The 19,510-nt window shown below is 45.4% G+C and overlaps 1 protein-coding gene across 1 annotated transcript; it reads left to right on the top strand.

The window, feature by feature from the left end:
- Positions 1-331: 331 nt before the first annotated feature.
- On the top strand, positions 332-18,969 carry UACA (uveal autoantigen with coiled-coil domains and ankyrin repeats). The gene is made up of 19 exons (XM_009072978.1): positions 332-367; positions 3,012-3,145; positions 3,637-3,725; positions 4,554-4,618; positions 5,420-5,477; positions 5,963-6,033; positions 6,130-6,236; positions 7,113-7,294; positions 7,905-7,942; positions 8,325-8,411; positions 9,507-9,614; positions 10,580-10,612; positions 11,104-11,202; positions 11,392-11,428; positions 12,307-12,359; positions 13,502-16,186; positions 16,746-16,898; positions 17,772-17,837; positions 18,898-18,969. Exons 1-19 carry the CDS (start codon positions 332-334, stop codon positions 18,967-18,969), a joined length of 4,173 nt encoding a protein of 1,390 aa, XP_009071226.1.
- Positions 18,970-19,510: the final 541 nt, after the last annotated feature.

Genomic DNA, 19,510 nt, shown 5'->3' with positions numbered 1-19,510 from the left:
GTATTGTTTACAAGCTCTTGCAGGTCTGGGCAATATTATCTGAGTCCCAGGCAGTGTGTCCCGGCACAGCCCGCGGCTCGGGCAGGGCTTGGCTGCACACACTCACTGCCCTGCGCCCCGGGAGTTCTGCACGCGGTATGAAGTGTGAGGATGATCCTGAAGATGGGGAAGATATCCTTGGGGAGCCAAGCTAAGTGAAGGATGGAGCAGGATGAGCCCAGGGCGGTGCAGAGCACAGGTTTCTCGGGGCAGCTTGTGTGAGCTCAGCACGGCTGTGGCTGGATGTGACATGAACTGATAGCTCCTGGCAGCTCCAGGCCGAGAGTTCAGCATGATTTGTTGGTTCTCTTGTGCAGCTAAAGACACAGTAGGTATCTCTGAGAGTTTATAGTGCTGGCAGCAGTGTGTGACTGCAGGAGTGTGAAAGCTTGAGTTGTGTAAATGTTCTGACTAGTTACTGTTTAATTCATGTGTTGTAGCTTTTTAGCAGCTCTTCTGTGAGGGTTTCTCCTCGAATGTGAAATGCATTTGGTAAATGTGAAATTATTTGATCATTGAATCCTGGAATGGGTTGGGTTGGAAGGGACACCTTCTACCAGCCCAGGTTGCTCAAAGCCCCATCCAGCCTGGCCTTGAACACTCCCAGGGATGGAGCAGTCACAGCTGCTCTGGGAAATCCATTCCAGCCCCTCAGCACCTCACAGGGAACAATTCCTTCCCAATATCCCATCTGTCCCTGCCCTGTGGCAGTGGGAAGCCATTCCCTGTGTCCTGTCCCTCCAGGCCCTGATAAATTGAGGGCGTCATAGGCCATAGATACAGTTTACTGAAGAATTGTAACCAAAGGAGTAAAAACAAAGGTGATGTGTATTTTGTTTTGTTTTAATAATGCTTTTGTTAGTCAGAAGATCTCTATGAAAAAGCAGCAAGGAGTGGCTGTTGATGGTTTTGCAGAGCTCTGGGTGAGTTTGTGCAAGCTGCAAAGATGCAGCTCAGCAATCCGAACCCAGGGGGAAACACACAAGGTGTGATTGCTTTCCTGTAAGGATGGAGATGTGCCACATGCAAAACAACTCTGAGCAGGGCTTGGTGCTGTGCATTTCCAGACTCTAAGGTATTAGCAAATGAAGCCTAACCCTTGCACGATGAGGTGACTGAGCAAAACAGTGTCCAAGCTCTGTTTGCTCGGCCTGGTGATGTCACCACCACAGTGACTCTGTTATGTCAGACTGGCTTGGCTTTTAGGCTAATGGATGCTTTAATTGATTGACAAACCAGCACTGCACTTAGGCTGGGCAGCACTGGTGCTTATTTCATTAGTGCTCTATTTTTATTCCTTCGTGTCACTTTTAGCCAGTGTTGAACTGAGTAAGCTGTTGTTAAGCCTTCGTGATTGCTGTAATCTTTTTCCTTGTGAGAGTGGGGAATAAAGATCATCACACAGAGTTGGTAGGGCTGGAAGGGAGATCATCCAGTCCAACCCCCTGCCCAGGGAGGGTCACTTGCAGCAGTGACACAGGAACATGTCCACATGGGTCTGGATGTCTCCAGAGATGGGGATTCCATGCCCTCCCTGGGCACCTGTCTCAGTGCTCTGCCACCTCCATGGAGGGAAGTTCTTCCTCATGGTGAGGTGGTACTTGTGATTTAGTTTATGGCTCTTGTCCTTGTCGTGTCTCTGGGCACCACTGACCAGAGTCTGGCACCATCCTGACATCCGTTAGAGATATTTATGTGCATTGATGTGAACCCTCTCAGGCTTCTCTGATCATGGTTCCAACTCCACTTTACAAATCACTACAGATGCAGGTGGTGCTAGTGGATTTTTGATTGGTGGTACTTGTGATTTAGTTTATGGCTCTTGTCCTTGTCGTGTCTCTGGGCACCACTGACCAGAGTCTGGCACCATCCTGACATCCGTTAGAGATATTTATGTGCATTGATGTGAACCCTCTCAGGCTTCTCTGATCATGGTTCCAACTCCACTTTACAAATCACTACAGATGCAGGTGGTGCTAGTGGATTTTTGATTCTGTTCTGTTTACATGTACCCTCTTTCGCTCAGAAACCTCCAACCTCTGACTCTGGTGCAAGGTAAGACGTTGCTGCGGCTCTGGGGTTACCAGTTTGAATGCTCTTACTTCAGTAAGCTGTGGAACTTCTGATCCGTGGTGTTAACTTCATGTACCTACAAACTGCTTGTGCCTCACCACTGCCAGTGAATTGTTTTGCTGTGTGGAGTTAAATTTGAACATCACACTCCTTTCTAAGCCTTGTTCTGCTCTGAAAAGCTTCTTGAATATCAACTCATCAGCGTCCAGCTTGGCCATGAGGTTCCTGTCGCGGAGTTTCCTGGAGAGCCTAAAGCCATTCAGAAGGGATAGTTTGTCTGGAAAGGGAACAGGCTCCACATTTTGGGGTGGGAGCTTGGCTTGTGGCCTCGAATTCTAAACTTGAAGTAAACAAGAGGAGAGTGGGGGGTGAGGACTGTCTGGGACTGAGTGTGTGAGGGTCTATTTATAACTGAGTTGTGCTTTCCCTGCCCTCCTCATTGCTTTGGGGATTGCAGGCAATTTACAGCTTTGAACTTTGGATTTCTTTCTTCTAAAGATCAATAGATGTTCCTCTGTCACACTTAACTAGTTCTTGACCTACTGAGCAGTCTGACACAGCCTGGAAAATCCATGTCCTGGCGCTTATTTTTAGCGCATCCGTTTGGTGTTAAAATCCAAAACCAGAACAAAGCAGAATGAGGAAAACTAAAGAGATTTGACCCTAAAGGTCTCTTTTAGGACCCAAGTGGCTTAACCAGGCTCTCAGAGCACTGTCCATTCACTGCTAACAGCCTGATGGAAAGGCTACAGTCATGTTGTACCTAAAGAGACATCTTAAATGTCCAACACTATGAACCAGGATATATTCTGTGTGTGACTGAGCCTTTCACTGAGGCTCCCTTAGGGTATCAGTGGTGCAGCAGCAGCTCACCTGCTTTTCCAATCCTCTCTCCACAGCTGAACCCGGACTGGAACAAGTATGATGACAGGTTAATGAAAGCAGCTGAAAGGGGAGATGTGGAGAAGGTTTCGTCCATCCTGGCCAAAAAAGGAGTCAGTCCCACGAAACTGGATGTGGAAGGGAGATCTGCGTAAGTGACTTCAGGGCTCCGCTTGGGAAGCTACTGAAAAGGACTCAATGCCTAAGTCTTCTGCTGCTCTGAAAACTTGTTTCGATATATAAATCTGTGTAACACATAATGTTCAATTCTGGTCTCATCGAAACTGGAATACTAACTGGCTAGAATGTGAGACTCTCAAACAGTCTTCACTTCCAAGTGAAGATCGGTATTTAAACACTTGCTCTTGCCAGATTTGAGTATTAAAGATAAATGGAAACATACTGTTTTTTCACCTGACTCACTGGTTCAAGGTAAATAATGATGATTTCTCAAGAAAGTTGGCTTGGTCCCGAAGGTAATATCTGCCAAACTCTCCTGCCTTTGGCTGCTGTCCCCAGCTGGCTTTGTGCTGTGTGATGCTCTCGGTGTACAGCTGTTTGCTTTGGCTTTCCTGCCTAATATTACCATTTTGATGTACAAAACACTTGGGTTTAAGTAAAATATTTCCTCTTTTTTTTTAGATTCCATGTTGTAGCATCAAAAGGAAACCTGGACTGCCTGAACACCATCCTGGTTCATGGGGTTGATATCACAGCCACTGATGCTGCAGGTTTGGCTTCCTCAGAGCTCCAAGGGCAACTTAAATGTGCCCAGCTGGGTTTTATTTTGGAATAGAATTAGCTGAACCATAGGATAGGTCTTTCTCCTTTCTGTAGCTGGCAAAAAGGTTGATTATCTGTGTGACTTGTGGCTAGACTTAAGGAAACTGGTCGCGTTCTCTAAGTTCATGAACGCAGCAGAACTTTGGTTTTGTGCTGCTGTAATTGAATATATAGTCTGTTCCAGACTTGCTGGTGGGATCAGCATTTCTGTATCACAACAGTTTTTTGAAATGAATCTGTGTTCATTTCAATACCAAGTGTTTCTCACTGGGGTTTGTAAAGTGCTGCACACAGTGAGGATTCAGGTTAGATGGTGTTTGTGTGCCCAGCTGAGCCCTCAGACACTGAGTGCACCTGTGCTGCCTGTGTGATGCCAGAGTTTGTGGGAAGGTCTGAGGGAAGAGGTAGTTCAAAACAGGTGCTGATTTGGCCTCAGATTTACCTCAGAATTTACAATGCTAATGAATGTGAGGTTGAAAACAAGAGAATTAGAGAAATTGCTTAGCCTCCTCCTTTCATGTGGCAGTTTGTTTTAAGTGCTAATTTGCAGTATTTTGAGGTGAATTTCACTAATGAAGGTGAATCCTTGGGTGCAGTTGCATTGAAATAAGAAAAGACTAAGAAACGATGAGGTGTCTGTCAGAGAGGTGACTCACTTGCATCACTGGTGGGGCTGGGGGCACTGGCACACAGGGGCTGCTGTACCTGAAATGATGTGAATACTCATCAAAAACTCACTGGGAATAAATCCTGAGTTGATGTTGGTCTGTTTTCAGGTCGAAATGCTTTGCACCTAGCTGCAAAGTACGGACATGCTTTGTGTTTGCAGAAGCTCTTGCAGGTACTGGTGAATATACCTTGTCTCTTACTGTTGTTGCTCTTGAGAGGGAACAGGTGGTTTGAAATATACTGATTAAAAATTAGGAGATACCTTTCTTCTGTGGTTGCTTTTTAATCAATTAGATGATTTAAAAATTAATAAGAGTAATGGGGGAAAGACCTTTTCATATTAATTAACAGATTGTGGCTGAAAGTGCTAACACAAAGGAAATGAAGACTTTATCTCTTCACATAGTAAATCAAATTAAGTTGTTTCTACCTCTTGAAGCAAATGGAGCTGAGTGTCTTTTAGAGACTAGTGTTCCCTACCTGAATGCATTTCATTTAGGAGCAGTAAAGATCTGCTCTAGAGTAGTTTTCTTCGAAAATGGACATTTGTAGCCATAATGTCATTAATGAGACAATTTGGGGCTTGTCTTAGGGTTGTGGGATGTTTATTTTTAATTCATTTATTCCTGGTCAGTTCATGCTCGTGTGATCTGGTTTGGTTTTCTGTTGTTGTAATATTTAATGGGTTCTTTTAAACTCGTGTTTATTTGGTACAGGTATAAATGACACATTGAAAAGTTAATTAATTGTGCAATTTCTTTGCACAGTCTTAACTTTCTCCTACAACTGTTGCTCAGTGTGTTTAGAGCCCTAAAGTGGACAAACCCAGAGCTCTTTCCTTCATGTGTGTCACTATATTTATAAACCGCAAGCTTACATCTGTTTATTAAGTAATTTTATTGCTTTAATTCAAACCTCAAAGCATTTAATGTTCTGTAAGTGCAACCTGAATTCTAATTCCTTATTTTGCCAGTACAATTGTCCAACGGAGAATGTGGATCTTCAGGGCAGAACTGCTCTTCATGATGCAGGTAAAAGGCTTTGCTGCTAACTGCAATGTGGAATTGGAGTTTAATTAATGGATGAACTTCCAGATGGGCCAAATCCTTCTCTTTTTATTTTGGTGACTGTAGTAGGAGAGAGTTTTATATTGTCGTGTTTGTACTCAGTAATGAACATAGTCTTAGCAGAGGTTGTAGGTCTGAAAGTCTCTTCTGATGCCTTTGACTTTTCTAGTAAAACCTTCAGCAAGTCCCATGAGCAAAGTTTTAGAGCAGTGCTGTTAGTAGATCCCTTTACTCTGGATTGTCTTCATGCATTTTATGCTACCCAGTCTTGAGCAGGAGTGTGTGATTCCTCCCAGGTGCCTTTGGTGCTGTGAGACCTAAGTCATAGAGCCTTGTCATGCTTTAACTTAGTTGCCTGAGTGTTTGTGACCCAGATACACCCAAGGAGGTGTCTGGGGTTCCCCAGGGCTGGTCTCAGCAGTGTAACTTGCTCTCTCTCCCCTTGACAGCCATGTCAGACTGCTCCTCCAGCATTCAGCTGCTCTGTGACCATGGGGCCTCCGTCAATTCCAAGGATGGAGTAAGTTCCTGCTTGTACCCTTCTCCTGCACAAACCCTGATGGAGTTCTGCTGCTTCCTCTCAGTTTTCTTATGACTTTTCTCCTTCTCCCTTCAGGACGGGAGGACACCACTGGTGCTGGCCACTCAGATGTGTCGTCCCACGGTCTGTCAGCTGCTCATAGACAGAGGAGCAGACCTTAATGCCAGGGACAAGCAGAACAGGTAACATATGCAGGGAGCTCTCAGAATGCCTGCTAGCATTGCAAGGGTAGAGAATGCTCCTTAGTTCTCAGGCTTACAGAATAAATGTGCTAAATTTGATGGGAGAGAACCTGAGATTTAGTTCAGAGGTAGATGTTCAACAATGCAGGTCTGTCTGCCCTTGTTGTATTGCTTCTAGTTGTATCCAAAGTACATTCAGGCTTGGTAGTGCCAGCAGAGAACCTGCACTTGGTTTAAGGGTTTGGCTGTCCAGAGCTGTATCTTGCACCCTTTGGGATCAATGCAGAATGGGGCATGATGAAAGTGCTACTGTGTCATAAGTCCTGAGGCCATTGGACCTTAAAGGGACCTTAAAGGCTTTGGGGTGTTTCCTTTGGGGGTCAGGGGAAGGAGTTTCTATTTGTAGCTGATACTTTGGCCAGTCATTTCTTGGAGGGGGCCAAGGGGCATGGAGCTGCTGTGGGACAAAGCCTGCAAGCTCCCGTGGCATGTTGTGTGGTTGGGAAGTGTTTGGGAAGCAGTGCCAGGTGAAGCATCCCAGGCACTCACCTCTCCAAACTGCCAAATTCCCTGTGCTGTGTTTGTTGTGCCTTTTGAGATTTGTGTCTAACACAGGGGAAGTCAAAGGAGTTCTCAAAGCAGTGAGTGAGTCTCAGGGCAGCACATTTGTGCTGGTTTGATGACAATCCTGCTGTTAGGCTGGCTTGGCTTGCTTTTTAGCAGATATCTAAACACTGACTAAATGACTTTTCCAAGCTGTTTCCTCTCTGGATGGAGGAAAGGTGCCTTGAGTGAAAGGTCTGAGGGTTTATCACTGTGAGTGCTGCCCTGTGGGGTGCCCAGCTCTCTCACCTCCCTCTCTCTCCCCATCCCCAGGACTGCCCTAATGTTAGGCTGTGAATATGGCTGCAAGGATGCCGTGGAAGTGTTGCTCAGGAATGGTGCAGATGTTAGTTTGACTGATGGCCTTGGGCATGACTGTGCTTACTATGCCAGAATTGGGGACAATATTGACATTTTGGCTTTAATAAAAGCTGCCGTTGAGGACTCCAGCAAAGGTAGGAGGGACCTGCCTACAGCTCTGCTCGATGGGTGAACTGTTATCTCCTCACTGCTGTGTCGGCAGGGCAGCTCTAGTCCTTAGAAGAAAAAGGGGATTTTGGAGGGGAAGGAAAGCTTTTTGGGGTTGCATTTCCTTTTAGTAAAGCTTTGAAGATAAAAGCATGTTCTGATGCCTCGAGGGGGTGACACAGCTGAGCCTTTCACTGCAGTATTGATCTGGCAGTTTTCAGCCTTGTTTATAGAAACTTTGCACTTGTGAATGCTGGCAGCTCTAGTCCTTAGAAGAAAAAGGGGATTTTGGAGGGGAAGGAAAGCTTTTTGGGGTTGCATTTCCTTTTAGTAAAGCTTTGAAGATAAAAGCATGTTCTGATGCCTCGAGGGGGTGACACAGCTGAGCCTTTCACTGCAGTATTGATCTGGCAGTTTTCAGCCTTGTTTATAGAAACTTTGCACTTGTGAATGCTTCTATGTTTGATTAGTTATGAGGGTGGTAAGTTGGTTTTTGAAATGTCCTCCCAGGTTGGGAAGTGGGTTGAATTTGCTGAATGTGTGGCATGAATGGGAATGAAAAGCAGTTCTTAAGTTCCTTTTATGGTGCTTTCTTAGGAAGAGACAGCATGAAGAGAGGGCAGGCAGAGCAAAAGGTAAGGCTGCTCATGCTGGGCATCTCCCAAGGCAATGTGGTGTTGAGAAGGGGATGAGGATTGTGCTGTGACACAAAACTGACTCAGTAGTTTTTAGTTTTGAACTCCAGCTGATATGTTTCCCTCTGTGATCACATGGTGTGGCTGGTTCTGTCTGAAAAATATTCCACCATGTGTATATTCAGGATTAGAGCTTTGACAGGCTTCCCGTTTGTGTTGGGATGAGATCATGGGTGACCTCTCACTGTGAGCCAATCTGTCCACACGGGAATGCTGCTAGGGATTGCTCCCCATGGAAGCTGAGAGGGAGGCTGAAAGCAGAAATGGATGTGTGCAGGACACAGCAGGAGGATAAATCAACACTTGCCTGTTGTATTAACAGCTCAGCAATATGTCCCAGAAGTGGAGCCATGGGTATGTGCAGGAGGAGGTGAATGTCAAGCTGTATCAGAAGGAACATAATGCTCAGGTAAGTGAGGAGGACTCCTGTATATTCCCACATGGATAGTGAACCAGATGTGCTAAAGACAAGATGAGCTTTTAAAGGAAGCATTAGTGATGCCATTAAGAAAGGTCATGTATTGCTGTTTACTTAAAGCTTAATTGCATGACTGTGGAATGTGGCAGTTAGGCAGATTAGCTATAAGCTTTTCAGGGGGAAAACCAACTTATTTGTATAATGAATAGTTGCAAGTTTCAATATCTTAACCTTTCCAACCCCTTACCCTTCTGTCTCCCCAGTAAAATCAGTCTCAGACCAGGAAGATGTATGTTTTAACATTCTCAAGAGATGTATGTTTGTCTCACTAAAAATCATCAGTGTCATAACTCTACTAAGCAGCATTAATTTCCCCATCTCATTGCTATGTCATTGCAGTTGTCAGGAAGGTAAACAAGGACGTTGTGAGCTGTGGGGAACAAAGCCCTGGGGCACTGAGGCCTGCTGCATTCTGAGCTGCTGTGTAATGAAAGGATAAAGATCTCTAGCTCAAACCAGAGAAGCTGCAGTTAAAGTAGTGCCACAGTTGAGGTGGTGATTAGCAGGCAAGAGTTGAACATGCCTTGTGGTTTGCATGTGAGCACTGGTCTGAGGCACACAGACCTATCACACGTGTGTTGGATTTTTTGTGTCACTGGGGTGGCTCTTGTGGCTGCTGGAGCAGTTTCACCCTCAAAGGCTGCTCTGCTGGTCAGGCTTTGCCATTGCCCCTCTGGCTGCAGTGGGCCGAGCTGTGTCAGCCTGAGGTATTTTACATGTTAACAGACAGCAGATAAGGAGCACTGGATGTGATCTTACTCTGCTCATACTTCCACAGCCTGGATGTGCACTCACATGAGAATGAGCTGTGTAGAGCTGAAGAGCCTGAAGTTTCAGGAGCTTGTGCTTATGGAAACCCTGAGAACAATCCAGTCCTGGAGGAAGGGCACAAAATCACTCTTTGTGCATGGCTAGGTGTCTTTAGTGCTGTTAAAGCTGTTGGTTCAGACTCTTTGCCTTTCACAATGTGTGTGTAGTGTGATGGACTTTAATTATTATTATTTGAATGTTATGTTTTACTTGTAGGACGTGGAGTTCGAAAATCAAGACTTGAAAGACAGAGTGAGGGGCATGCAGGAGGAGCAAAGGATGCTGCTGGACAGGATCAGTGAGCTGCAGCTACAGCTCAATGAGGTGAGCCAAGGAATAATCTGCCTTGAAAGCTGGAATAACCACCTGGTGCTGACAGCAGAAGTAGAAAGGAAAGCACATGGAGTTAGGATGAGGTCTCACTGCTTTCCTGGGAATTATTGCTCTGTGTCACTCATTTTCTTCTGCTTCAAAAAGCCCTTGGTCTTGTAATATCCAGACTGTGAGGAGACCTGTTGCAGTGTCACTCACTGACAGCCAGAGATGTGAGCAACAGCATTTATGGCTCTGCCTCACCGTGCGACATGAACCATGAGGTGTTCTGGTGTGTTGGAATTTGGAGGCTGAACTTCATGTGCCCAGTTGAGTGTAGATGTGTGGCAGTGCTTTATCAGGTGAATTTCCAGCTGTTACTGCCAGTGGAAACACAGGGAAAAAAAATCTTCAATTGGCAAAAAGCCCCAAAGGTTTTCAATAGGAATTTCTCACCCAAATTTCTCACCTTATTTTTAACAAAATTTCCCTCTTCTTAGAGGTCTAAATATGATACAACAGGATTTTTTGGTGTGAGGAGTTGTTGCTTTTTTTGGAGGCTCAAAGTTGTTTCTTTGCTGTCTTTTTGTAGAGGTACATTTTATGCAGCTTTGCCTAGATGTAGCACATGGATAGAAAGAATATTTCTTCTTGGAATCTCTGGCTTGGCTGAACTTCTCTTAAGCACTGCACTCACAAAACAAATTTCTTAATGCTCACTTTGCACAGTCAGCAAACTTCTGACAAGCTCTGCTCTCCTGCCTCAGTAGTGTCTGATAATCGAGGAGATATTCCTAGAGACATTTGTCAGACATCCTTAGCTCCTGTTTAACCTCTGCCAAGAGCAGGAAATCTGGATGGTAAATGGAAGGGGAGCATAAATACTGGGGTAGACTTGTCAGCTAATGAACTGTGTGCAAACCCCTTAAACATCATTAAAAAATTATTTGGGGGGATTTTCTTTGTTATTTTTGCAGGAGCAAATGTTTGCAGATGACCTTGAGAATGAGGTACGATGTGTCACCTGCAAGTGTAACACAGCTGGGAGATAGGGGAAGCAACTCTCTCCTTTAAGTAATGTATTTAAACCCTGTAGAGGAAATAAAAGCTGCCTAAAAATGCTAAATGAAATATCTACTGGTCTGTGATCAGCTTGTAGTACCAGCACAGCATTGCTGTTACTGCAGGTAATGTGTGTGGTTCCCATGGAACCCTTAAAGCACACTTAAAATATTAAATGTACTTATCATATTAAGTGTCTCTTTAGTGACTCTGAGTAGCACAAGACTCATAAATATGAATCGATTCAACAATAGCAGATTATGTTGGTGCATATTCCCTTGACTCCTCTCCTGTGAGAACTTCAAAATCACTAATTTAGGGACTACTTCAGTGCTGATCTTGGTTGAAGTTCTCCCTAAACTCTCTAAAAAGTGGCTTGAGATCTGATAGATGTGTCCCTTGCTGTGGCTTTGGCTATTTGTCCCTCTTTCTCTTGCAGAAGGATGAGTTGAGGAAAATCCTGGGTACCAAGGACAAGCAGCAGGAGGAAAACTTAAGGACTATTGAGGCTCTCAAAGCTAAACTCAAGTATTATGAAGTATGTGAAGGAATCTTAAATGTGATAGAGTAATTGATATTTACAGCAGTAAATACTAAAATTGAAAGTCCTAAATGTTTATCTCATTGTAAGAGCTTTCTCTGCCCTTTAATCCCTAGTTTTACATACAGCAAATGTTTTAAATGAATTTTCAGTTTTGTTTCTGTGTTTCTTGCTGTTTCCTTCCAGGGTGACTCCGTGGGCTCTGCAAGTAGCTTTGCTAACAGTAAGTACAGTTAATTCCTGGCACTTGCCATGCATGATGCAGGGCTGGAACACACACACAAAAGGGTTTTCTGTCATCCCTCCCTGTTGTTGGTGTTAAACAGAGCTAAGCATCATATGTATACCTCAAAGCTGTGAGCAGAGTGAGCTGGACACGAGTGTGTGTAGGTGGGTGCCAGGGCACTCTGATTGGTCTCAGGCTGGCCCTGGGGAATGTGCATTGCCACTCTACTTCTGCCAACATGAAAAACAAGCTGGGCAAGGTCTGTGCTCCACATGGAGCTTTCCTTGCCCTCCCTCATTCCTCAAACAATGCTTCTGCCTGGCTTATGGCAAGAGAGCTGTGATCAGTGTCACAGCTGGAGTGCAGCAGGTTGGAAGGGACTGTGATCCCCAGACCTCAGCTCACACTTCCATTAGAAATTATTCCAATTCCACAAACTGGAGTGTTGTGTCCACCTTAGTTACACACCCTCCTTGCACTTGTGTGTAACTGAATGGCTCATGAGAGATTAAGTAGCATTTTTTGAGCTGTTTGGCTGCCTGTCAGGTGGAATCATTTATTTGGGGTGCAGGGGGATGCTTGTCCCTGCTGTACTCACAGCTGGGGAAGGAGGCTTCCAGAGCACTGTGCAGAGCAATTTACCCAGCCTGGCATGACAGTTTGGTTATTTTTCTTTAGGAGGACTTTGTCCAGACTCCCTCTGTGACTGAATTAAGTAGAAGTTGTTTTAATACCAAGTACTTGGTATTAAATACCAATCTCCAGCCTAGCACAATCTCATGGGACAGACTAAAGCTAGGAAGGAAAATCACAGATTTTCATTGTATTTCTGTTTTTAACCAGAGACTAAATCCTGTTTGCTTTGAAAATTCTAGGAAAAGAAGATTTATTACTTAAACAAGGCCAAGGATTTGCTGTGGAATCACAGGTAAGAAGTAAATCACCACCTGAGAGAGTTCTGAGATAATTACACTGAGACATTAAATATACTTTTGGATGTGTGTTTATTTAGCCTTGCTTCTGAATGCAAAATTCTGAGGAATCCTGGCTTTTCCATGGTTATTCGTAACTGCTGGTGCCCTCTAGAGCCACAGCTGGGACAGGCCTTTACATTTAGGGAACCAAAGAGCCTTGAATGAGCTTTCTTAAACCTGGATCAGCTCAGGGTAAAGTGCAACTGGGTTTTCATCTCCATCATTTCTTTCTACTTTAAATTAATCTAAAATTGAGAAAACTTAATTTTCCTGACAGCTCTGTTTGATAGCTATTAACCTTTTATAGCAACAGTTCAGATATGAACAAGGTCCATCAGTCCCTTGGGGAGTGGAACAAGATGATCTTTAAGGTCCCTTCCAGCCCAAACCCTTCTAGAATTCCAAATGACTATTCCTCAGTCTTTTCCAGCAGGAAACCATTACAGACTCTGTTCTGATTCCTTATAAAATGGTTTTCAGATGCTTCAGGGATGAGGAAATCTCTTACTAAATGAAATTTGTTCTAGCAGGTGAACGATTAAATATGAATTAGCATAACAAGGGAAATGAAATGACTATGCTACACCTGCACTTTAATGTCAGGAGGGTCTAATGAGTTTAGGTTTAAGTTTAGATGGAATTTTGGGAAGGAATTGTTCCCTGTGAGGTGCTGAGGCACTGGAATGGATTTCCCAGAGCAGCTGTGGCTGCTCCATCCCTGGGAGTGTTCCAGGCCAGGCTGGATGGGGCTTGGAGCAACTTGGGCTGGCAGAAGGTGTCCCTGCCCATGGCCATGTGATAAGCTTTAAGGTCCCTTCCAACCCAAACTATTTCATGGTTTTGACTGGGACGCAGTAATGCAGAGCTGTATTCAAGTTTTTTACTGCTAAAAGCTGAAATTCACATGTTCTGTACTATGGGCAAAACCAATTTAGTGTGGATTTAAGGGAAAAAGAAATCTCTTGTACAGGTTATGCTCAGACCCATTTAAGACAGTTCTGTATGTGACAATTCACATATTAAAATGTGATGATAATAATTAACACATCTGACTCGACAAACTTGTAAACGTGATTTTTGTGCCCATTCCCTTCAGTCCAGGTCTATGCTGAGGCCCCTGGAGCTCTCCCTGCCCAACCAGTCACCCAGCTTAGAGAAGGAGGCTTTAAAGAAAGAACTTGATAACATGAGGAGCTGCTTTGGTGCAGCCAAAGAAGAAATCAGCAAGTTGCAGAGAGAACTCTCTCTCAAGGCATCAGAATGCAAAGCTTTGGCGTCAGAGTGCGAGAGAACCAAGGCAGAATCTGATGGACAGATCAAACAGCTGGAAGATGCTTTGAAAGACGTCCAGAAAAGGATGTTTGACTCTGAAGGCAAAGTGAAGCAAATGCAGACTCACTTCCTTGCTCTGAAAGATCACTTGACGAATGAAGTGGCTGCAGGGAGCACTAAGGCCACAGAGGAGCTGAAGGAGCAGCTGAAGGAGATGAAAACCAAGTACGAAGGAGCCTCTGCTGAAGTGGGAAAGCTGAGGAACCACATCAAGCAGAATGAATTGTTGGTGGCAGAGTTCAAGAGGGATGAGGGAAGGCTAGTGGAGGAAAACAAAAGGTTGCAGAAGGAGCTTGTTAAGTTGGAGATGGAGAGAGATAAAAGGGGAAGGAACGTGATGGAGCTGGAGGGGCAGCTCAGGGAGACAGCAGCCAAGCTAGCCCAGGCTGTCACTGCTGAGAGGTTTGAGAACATGAAGAGTTTGCTGTCAAACGAGGTGAATGACAAAGCCAGGAGGTTAGCAGAGCTGGAAGGAGAGCATGAAAAGCTGCAGGCAGAGATTGTGCTTTTAAAGAGGGAATCTGAGAGACAGAAAGCAGAACTGGCTCAGCACGTCAGGCCAGAGGAGCATGAGCAGATGAGGAGTGGGTTTGAGCAGAAGAATGAGCAACTTGGGAAAGCAATTTCTGAGGTGTCACAGAGGAATGAGGCTCTGCAGAAGGAACTGGAAAGATTGCAGGCTGACAACAGGGTGCTGAGGCAGCAAGTCCAGATATTAAAGACTGAAATGAAAAGCCAGAATGTGCCTTTAAAAATTCATGAGGAACTAAAGAAAACAAATGATTTGGCTGTGGGTGACCTGACCAAAAAGCTGTTTGAAATAACAAAGAAGTACAATGAAAGCAAAGCAGAAGCTGAGAAGCTGCTGGCAGAGAAGAAAAACTTAAGTGAGAGTATTGGCCACTTCCAAGCTGTGTACCTGTCTCCAGAGCAGCACAAAAAGGAAGTGGAAGCTTTAAAATCCTGTGGGATTGAGCTGGAAAAGCAACTGGCTGAGCTGCAGAAGAAATATGATGATGAGCAAGCAAAAGTGTGCAAACTAGTGTCTGAAAACACAGGCATGAGGGAGAGCCTGAGGGATCAGTATGTCCTGGCCACCACTCACGAGGAGGTCAAAACAGAACTCAACAACACACTGGAAAAGACCAATGGGGAACTGTCAGACCTGAAGGGGAAAATCGGAGAGATAAAGCAAGAATTCCTGAGGGTAAACGAAGAAAATGGTGCTCTGAAAAACAAGGTGAAGCTTTTACAGAATCAATTGAAAACAGAGTATATAAGTTTAAAGGATCATGAAAGTACAGTGACTGCTCTAAACCAAAGTGTACAGGAGCTGCAGGAGAGCAATGCTGCCATCAGGGCTGAGTGTCAGAGGGGGCAAGAGGATATCTCACAGCTGCACTCAGAAATTGAGGCCCAGAAGAAGGAACTGGACACCATTCAAGAGTGCATAAAGTCAAAATATGCCCCAGTTGCCTCCTTTGCAGACAGAGAACAGAGCTTTGAGGCCACGGTGAGAGAGTTAAGAGCACAGTTGGAGGAACAGGAGCAGAAGTGCAGAGAAAGTGAGGAGGAAGCCAAGAGGTACAAAGAGGAGAATGAAAAGCTCAGGGATGGTGTTTTGTCCATCCAGAATGACTTGAAGCAGAACTACATCCTGGCTGAGAAGTCCCATGAGATGGAGAAGATGTTTGCAGGCAGAATGCAGGAGCTGAACCAGCAGCTGAGAGAGTTGCTGAGGAAATACACGGGTGAGGAGGAAGGTGAGCTGCAGGAGGGTGCCAAGCAGCCTGTGGCTCTGCAGGCTCAGCACCTCTCAGTAGAGCAGGTGGAGGCCTTGAAGAAGGCTCTTGGTCACACTGTAGAAGACCTGAAGGAAGCTCTCAGGACAAAGAAGGAATGTCATGACAAAGAGACACTGAGAGCAGGAGAGCTGCAGCAGGAGCTGTCAGCTCTGAAGGAGTCCTCTGTACCTCTGGGAGAATACACACAGATGAAGAAGATGCTGGAGCAGGAAATCACAGCAGTCAAAACCAGCCTGAAAGAGAAGGAGGAAGAAAACCAGGTAAAGAAGGAGGAGTTGTTGCAGCTGCAGTCTGAGCTACAGCTCACCCAGCAGTCACTGGCAGAGCTGGAGAGCAAGGAGGTGATTGACATGGCACAATACAACTCCATGAAGAGTTCCCTGGAGGCCCAGATCAACAGCATAGCTGAGAATTTGGCCAACATGAATAAGAAGTATGAGGAAGCCTGTGAGGAGGCTCTGCAGGCCAAGAGGAGTGAGCTGTCCCTCAAGGATGAGAAGGAGCTGCTCCAGCTGAGAAGCTGCAGCATCGAGCAGGAAATCAAGGACCAGAAAGAAAGGTGTGACAAGTCCCTGACAACCATTATTGACCTGCAGAAGAGGATCCAGGAGTCTGCAAAGCAGGTGGAAGCCAAGGATAACAAGGTGAGATTGTGGCAGTTAATGCTCCTTATCTCCTCAGTTCAGCAGCAAAGGGGCTAGAAACTACTGAGGTGTTCCAGCATGACTTTGTACTGAGCATTAGGTACCCAGAACTGGCCCACATCTGCTCAGATAACTCCTGGCTTTGCACTATACAGGTTTTTTTCTAAGCCCTCCTGTGTTTTGGACATCATGTGCAGTGTTTAAATTCTATGAAAGCCTCCGAATTTTGGGGTATCAACTTGTTGTTCCGTTGGAACTGTGTTTGGGCATCTCTGGTTTGCCTTCTGCTGGTTCACTGTCCTTTTTACAAGTTAGACCTAAAATATCTTTAGATACTCACTTTTTTTAGTCACTTATATTGCTGGATGCCCTCCAGGGTCCATACCTGAGAGATCTCAGTGCTAGGAGGCAGAAAATCAAGTCCTCTATCTGTGAAGTCTCTTGGCCAGCTCGGACAGAGACCCTTCAGTGCCTGCTGGTCTTCAGCAGACTTCAAAGAATGTTAAAGAACATTAGTGAGACATCCTTAAATGAGGTTTTTCTGTTCTTTTTATTAAAGATAACAGAGCTGCTGAACGACGTGGAGAGGTTAAAACAAGCTCTCAATGGCTTGTCCCAGCTGACCTACACCACTGGCATCCCCTCCAAGAGGCAGAACCAGCAGGTTGAAATGCTCCAGACCCAAGTGAAAACACTACAGCAGCAGCTGGCTGTGAGTACTCACCCAAGGGATAAGCAGGGAAACCTGGATGTGGCTGCTGGGACATGAGGGTAACTGCAGGCTTAGGTTTCAGGAGTACAGTATTTGTTACTTGGGGGTTTTCTTCTCCTGAGTTCTTTCTTCTCTGTAAATTTTTCTCCTTTCTTCTGCACTTTGAATTGCAGCACAAACAATTCAGGGAGAATCTGTGCTCAGAAAGAGTTTGTGCTTAGGAGATTATCTGCCACAGTCCATGCCAAGACCATTCCTGAATGCTTAGTTTTAATATTCCTTTGCCAAAACACAGCCATGTATTTTTTCTCACTTGGGAAGAGTGAGATGGTCCTTTGTGAAGGGATTTGACTTGTTCCCTTGGCTGCAGACACTGAAGTGTGTTGCTTATCATCCCTAGCAGTGAGGGGGAGCACACTCTTCTGGGAGCTGTGACTTCAGTCATGATTAAAGCTCTGTGTGTGAGCAGAGTTTGTCAGTCTGGACACGAGGAGGATACATCTTGCATAGTATTTGCAGGGTTGACCCTTAGGAGGTGAAATGCTCTTAATTGGGTGGTTTTAAACCAGAAGTTGATGTTGGGGATGAAACCAGGGCCAGGGTGGGTCCCTTGCAGCTCAGGAGAGTTTGTGATCTCAGCCCCTGGGGTGTCTCTGACAGCCTTGCAGCAGAATTGCTTTGCTGCAAGTAACACCAAAACCTTGAAGCAGAGATTATTTCTTGATTAATGGAGGAGATACAACATTTAACTTTGACATTCTGCTCTGGCTGCTCTGTCAGTGCAGAAAACCAGTGCACACAGTGGGAAATGGGCAAGAGCAGATGTTAAATGTGTGATGACTTCAGCTCCTCTTCCTGTCTCCTCTTTCCTAGGATGCCAAGAGGCAGCACCAGGAGGTGGTTTCGGTCTATCGCACACATCTGCTCAGTGCTGTGCAGGTATGAGGGTCCCACATTCAGGTGGTTTTGCTCTCTCAGCTCAGTGTGACAGACTCTGGAGACATGTTTCCAGCTGAAAGACCAGTTACCTGGTTGAGGACACTTGGTGTGTTCAGCTGGAGAAGAAGAGACTGAGGAAAGACTCATTGGGGTCTGCAGCTTCCTCATGAAGGGCTGTGAAGGAGCAGCACCCTCTCTGCTCTCTGGGACCAGGAATAGGACCCAGGGAATGGCTGGAGCTGTGTCAGGGGAGGTATAGGTGGGATATCAGGACAATGTTCTTCCCTACCTGGTTGAGGACACTTGGTGTGTTCAGCTGGAGAAGAAGAGACTGAGGAAAGACTCATTGGGGTCTGCAGCTTCCTCATGAAGGGCTGTGAAGGAGCAGCACCCTCTCTGCTCTCTGGGACCAGGAATAGGACCCAGGGAATGGCTGGAGCTGTGTCAGGGGAGGTATAGGTGGGATATCAGGACAATGTTCTTCCCCCAAAGAGTGGTTGGGCACTGGAACATCTCCCCAGGGCAGTGGTCACAGCCCCAAGGCTGAGAGAGCTCAAGGAGCGTTGGGACAACACTCAGGCACAGGGTGGGTTGTTGGGGTGTCCTGTGCAGGGCTGGGACTGATGATCCTTGTGGGTTCCTTCCAGCTTAGGATATTCCATGATTCTGTGACCTCAAATAAACTTGAAACTGGCATCAGGTATCTGTGTTCATGTGGAGAGTTTTGATTTAGAATGGTCTGAGCCAACACAAAACCAACTGTACCATTGCTGAGTCTTAATGGTCTGAGCATGCTCTTAACTCTACTTCAGCCCAGGCAATCCTGGAATGCTTTGGGACAGTCAATTTTCCCCTCATCATATTTTCCTAAAGGAAACTGCTATGTCAAAGATGTCCATGAGGAAAACCTCAGGATCCCTAAAGTATTTCAGATTTTTCCCACTGTGTGTTGAAAACAGAGCAAGGAGTTGATTCTTGGGTGGTTTTGAAGGGCTCTCCTGATGTTAATAACGGATGGTTGATGTTAATCTTGGTTTTGACTCCATGTTTCCTTCTGTAGGGTCACATGGATGAAGATGTCCAGGCTGCTCTGCTCCAGATCATCCAGATGAGGCAGGGCCTGGTGTGCTGAGGGGCTCTGCTGCATCCTGTGGGAGTGACACCCTTTGTGGGATTGATGTAATTATGGTGATAGAGCTGCAATTAGAACCTCCAGATACAAACCAGCTGACAAAGCTGAAGCATTTTCTTCCTGTAAAACACTAAATTAGGGCTGTGAAGGTTCAGATCTGACCCTTCTGTTATGAGGTGCATAAAAGATGTGGAACATCTTTTCCAACTGACTGTCAAAATGAGGACATGGTAGTTAAATTATTTGAATGTCTGATTGACCACTTAGAGCAAGGCCTGGACCCAGGAACTCCAGTTATCCTCTGATCTGAACTCTCATGGAATGGTTGACAATAAACTGCTAAGAGCTGTAGCTGTGGAGTTCCTTTAATGATTAAGAGAAAGTGGCTAATTGGCCACATTGGCTGAGCAGAGTGTGCTGTGCCACACTCACTCAGCTGCAGAGGTGGGTGAGAGGTGGTGAGGTGTGTGTTGTGACTTGGCTGGCCAAGTCACAGCCTTTATTTAATATATAAGCTTTAGTGCCTTGGCTTCTTACAAGA

The sequence above is a fragment of the Acanthisitta chloris genome, unplaced genomic scaffold, assembly GCF_000695815.1.
Source record: "Acanthisitta chloris isolate BGI_N310 unplaced genomic scaffold, ASM69581v1 scaffold5754, whole genome shotgun sequence".
NCBI classification, from domain to species: Eukaryota; Metazoa; Chordata; class Aves; order Passeriformes; family Acanthisittidae; genus Acanthisitta; species Acanthisitta chloris.
This window is presented reverse-complemented; position numbering and strand designations above follow the sequence as displayed.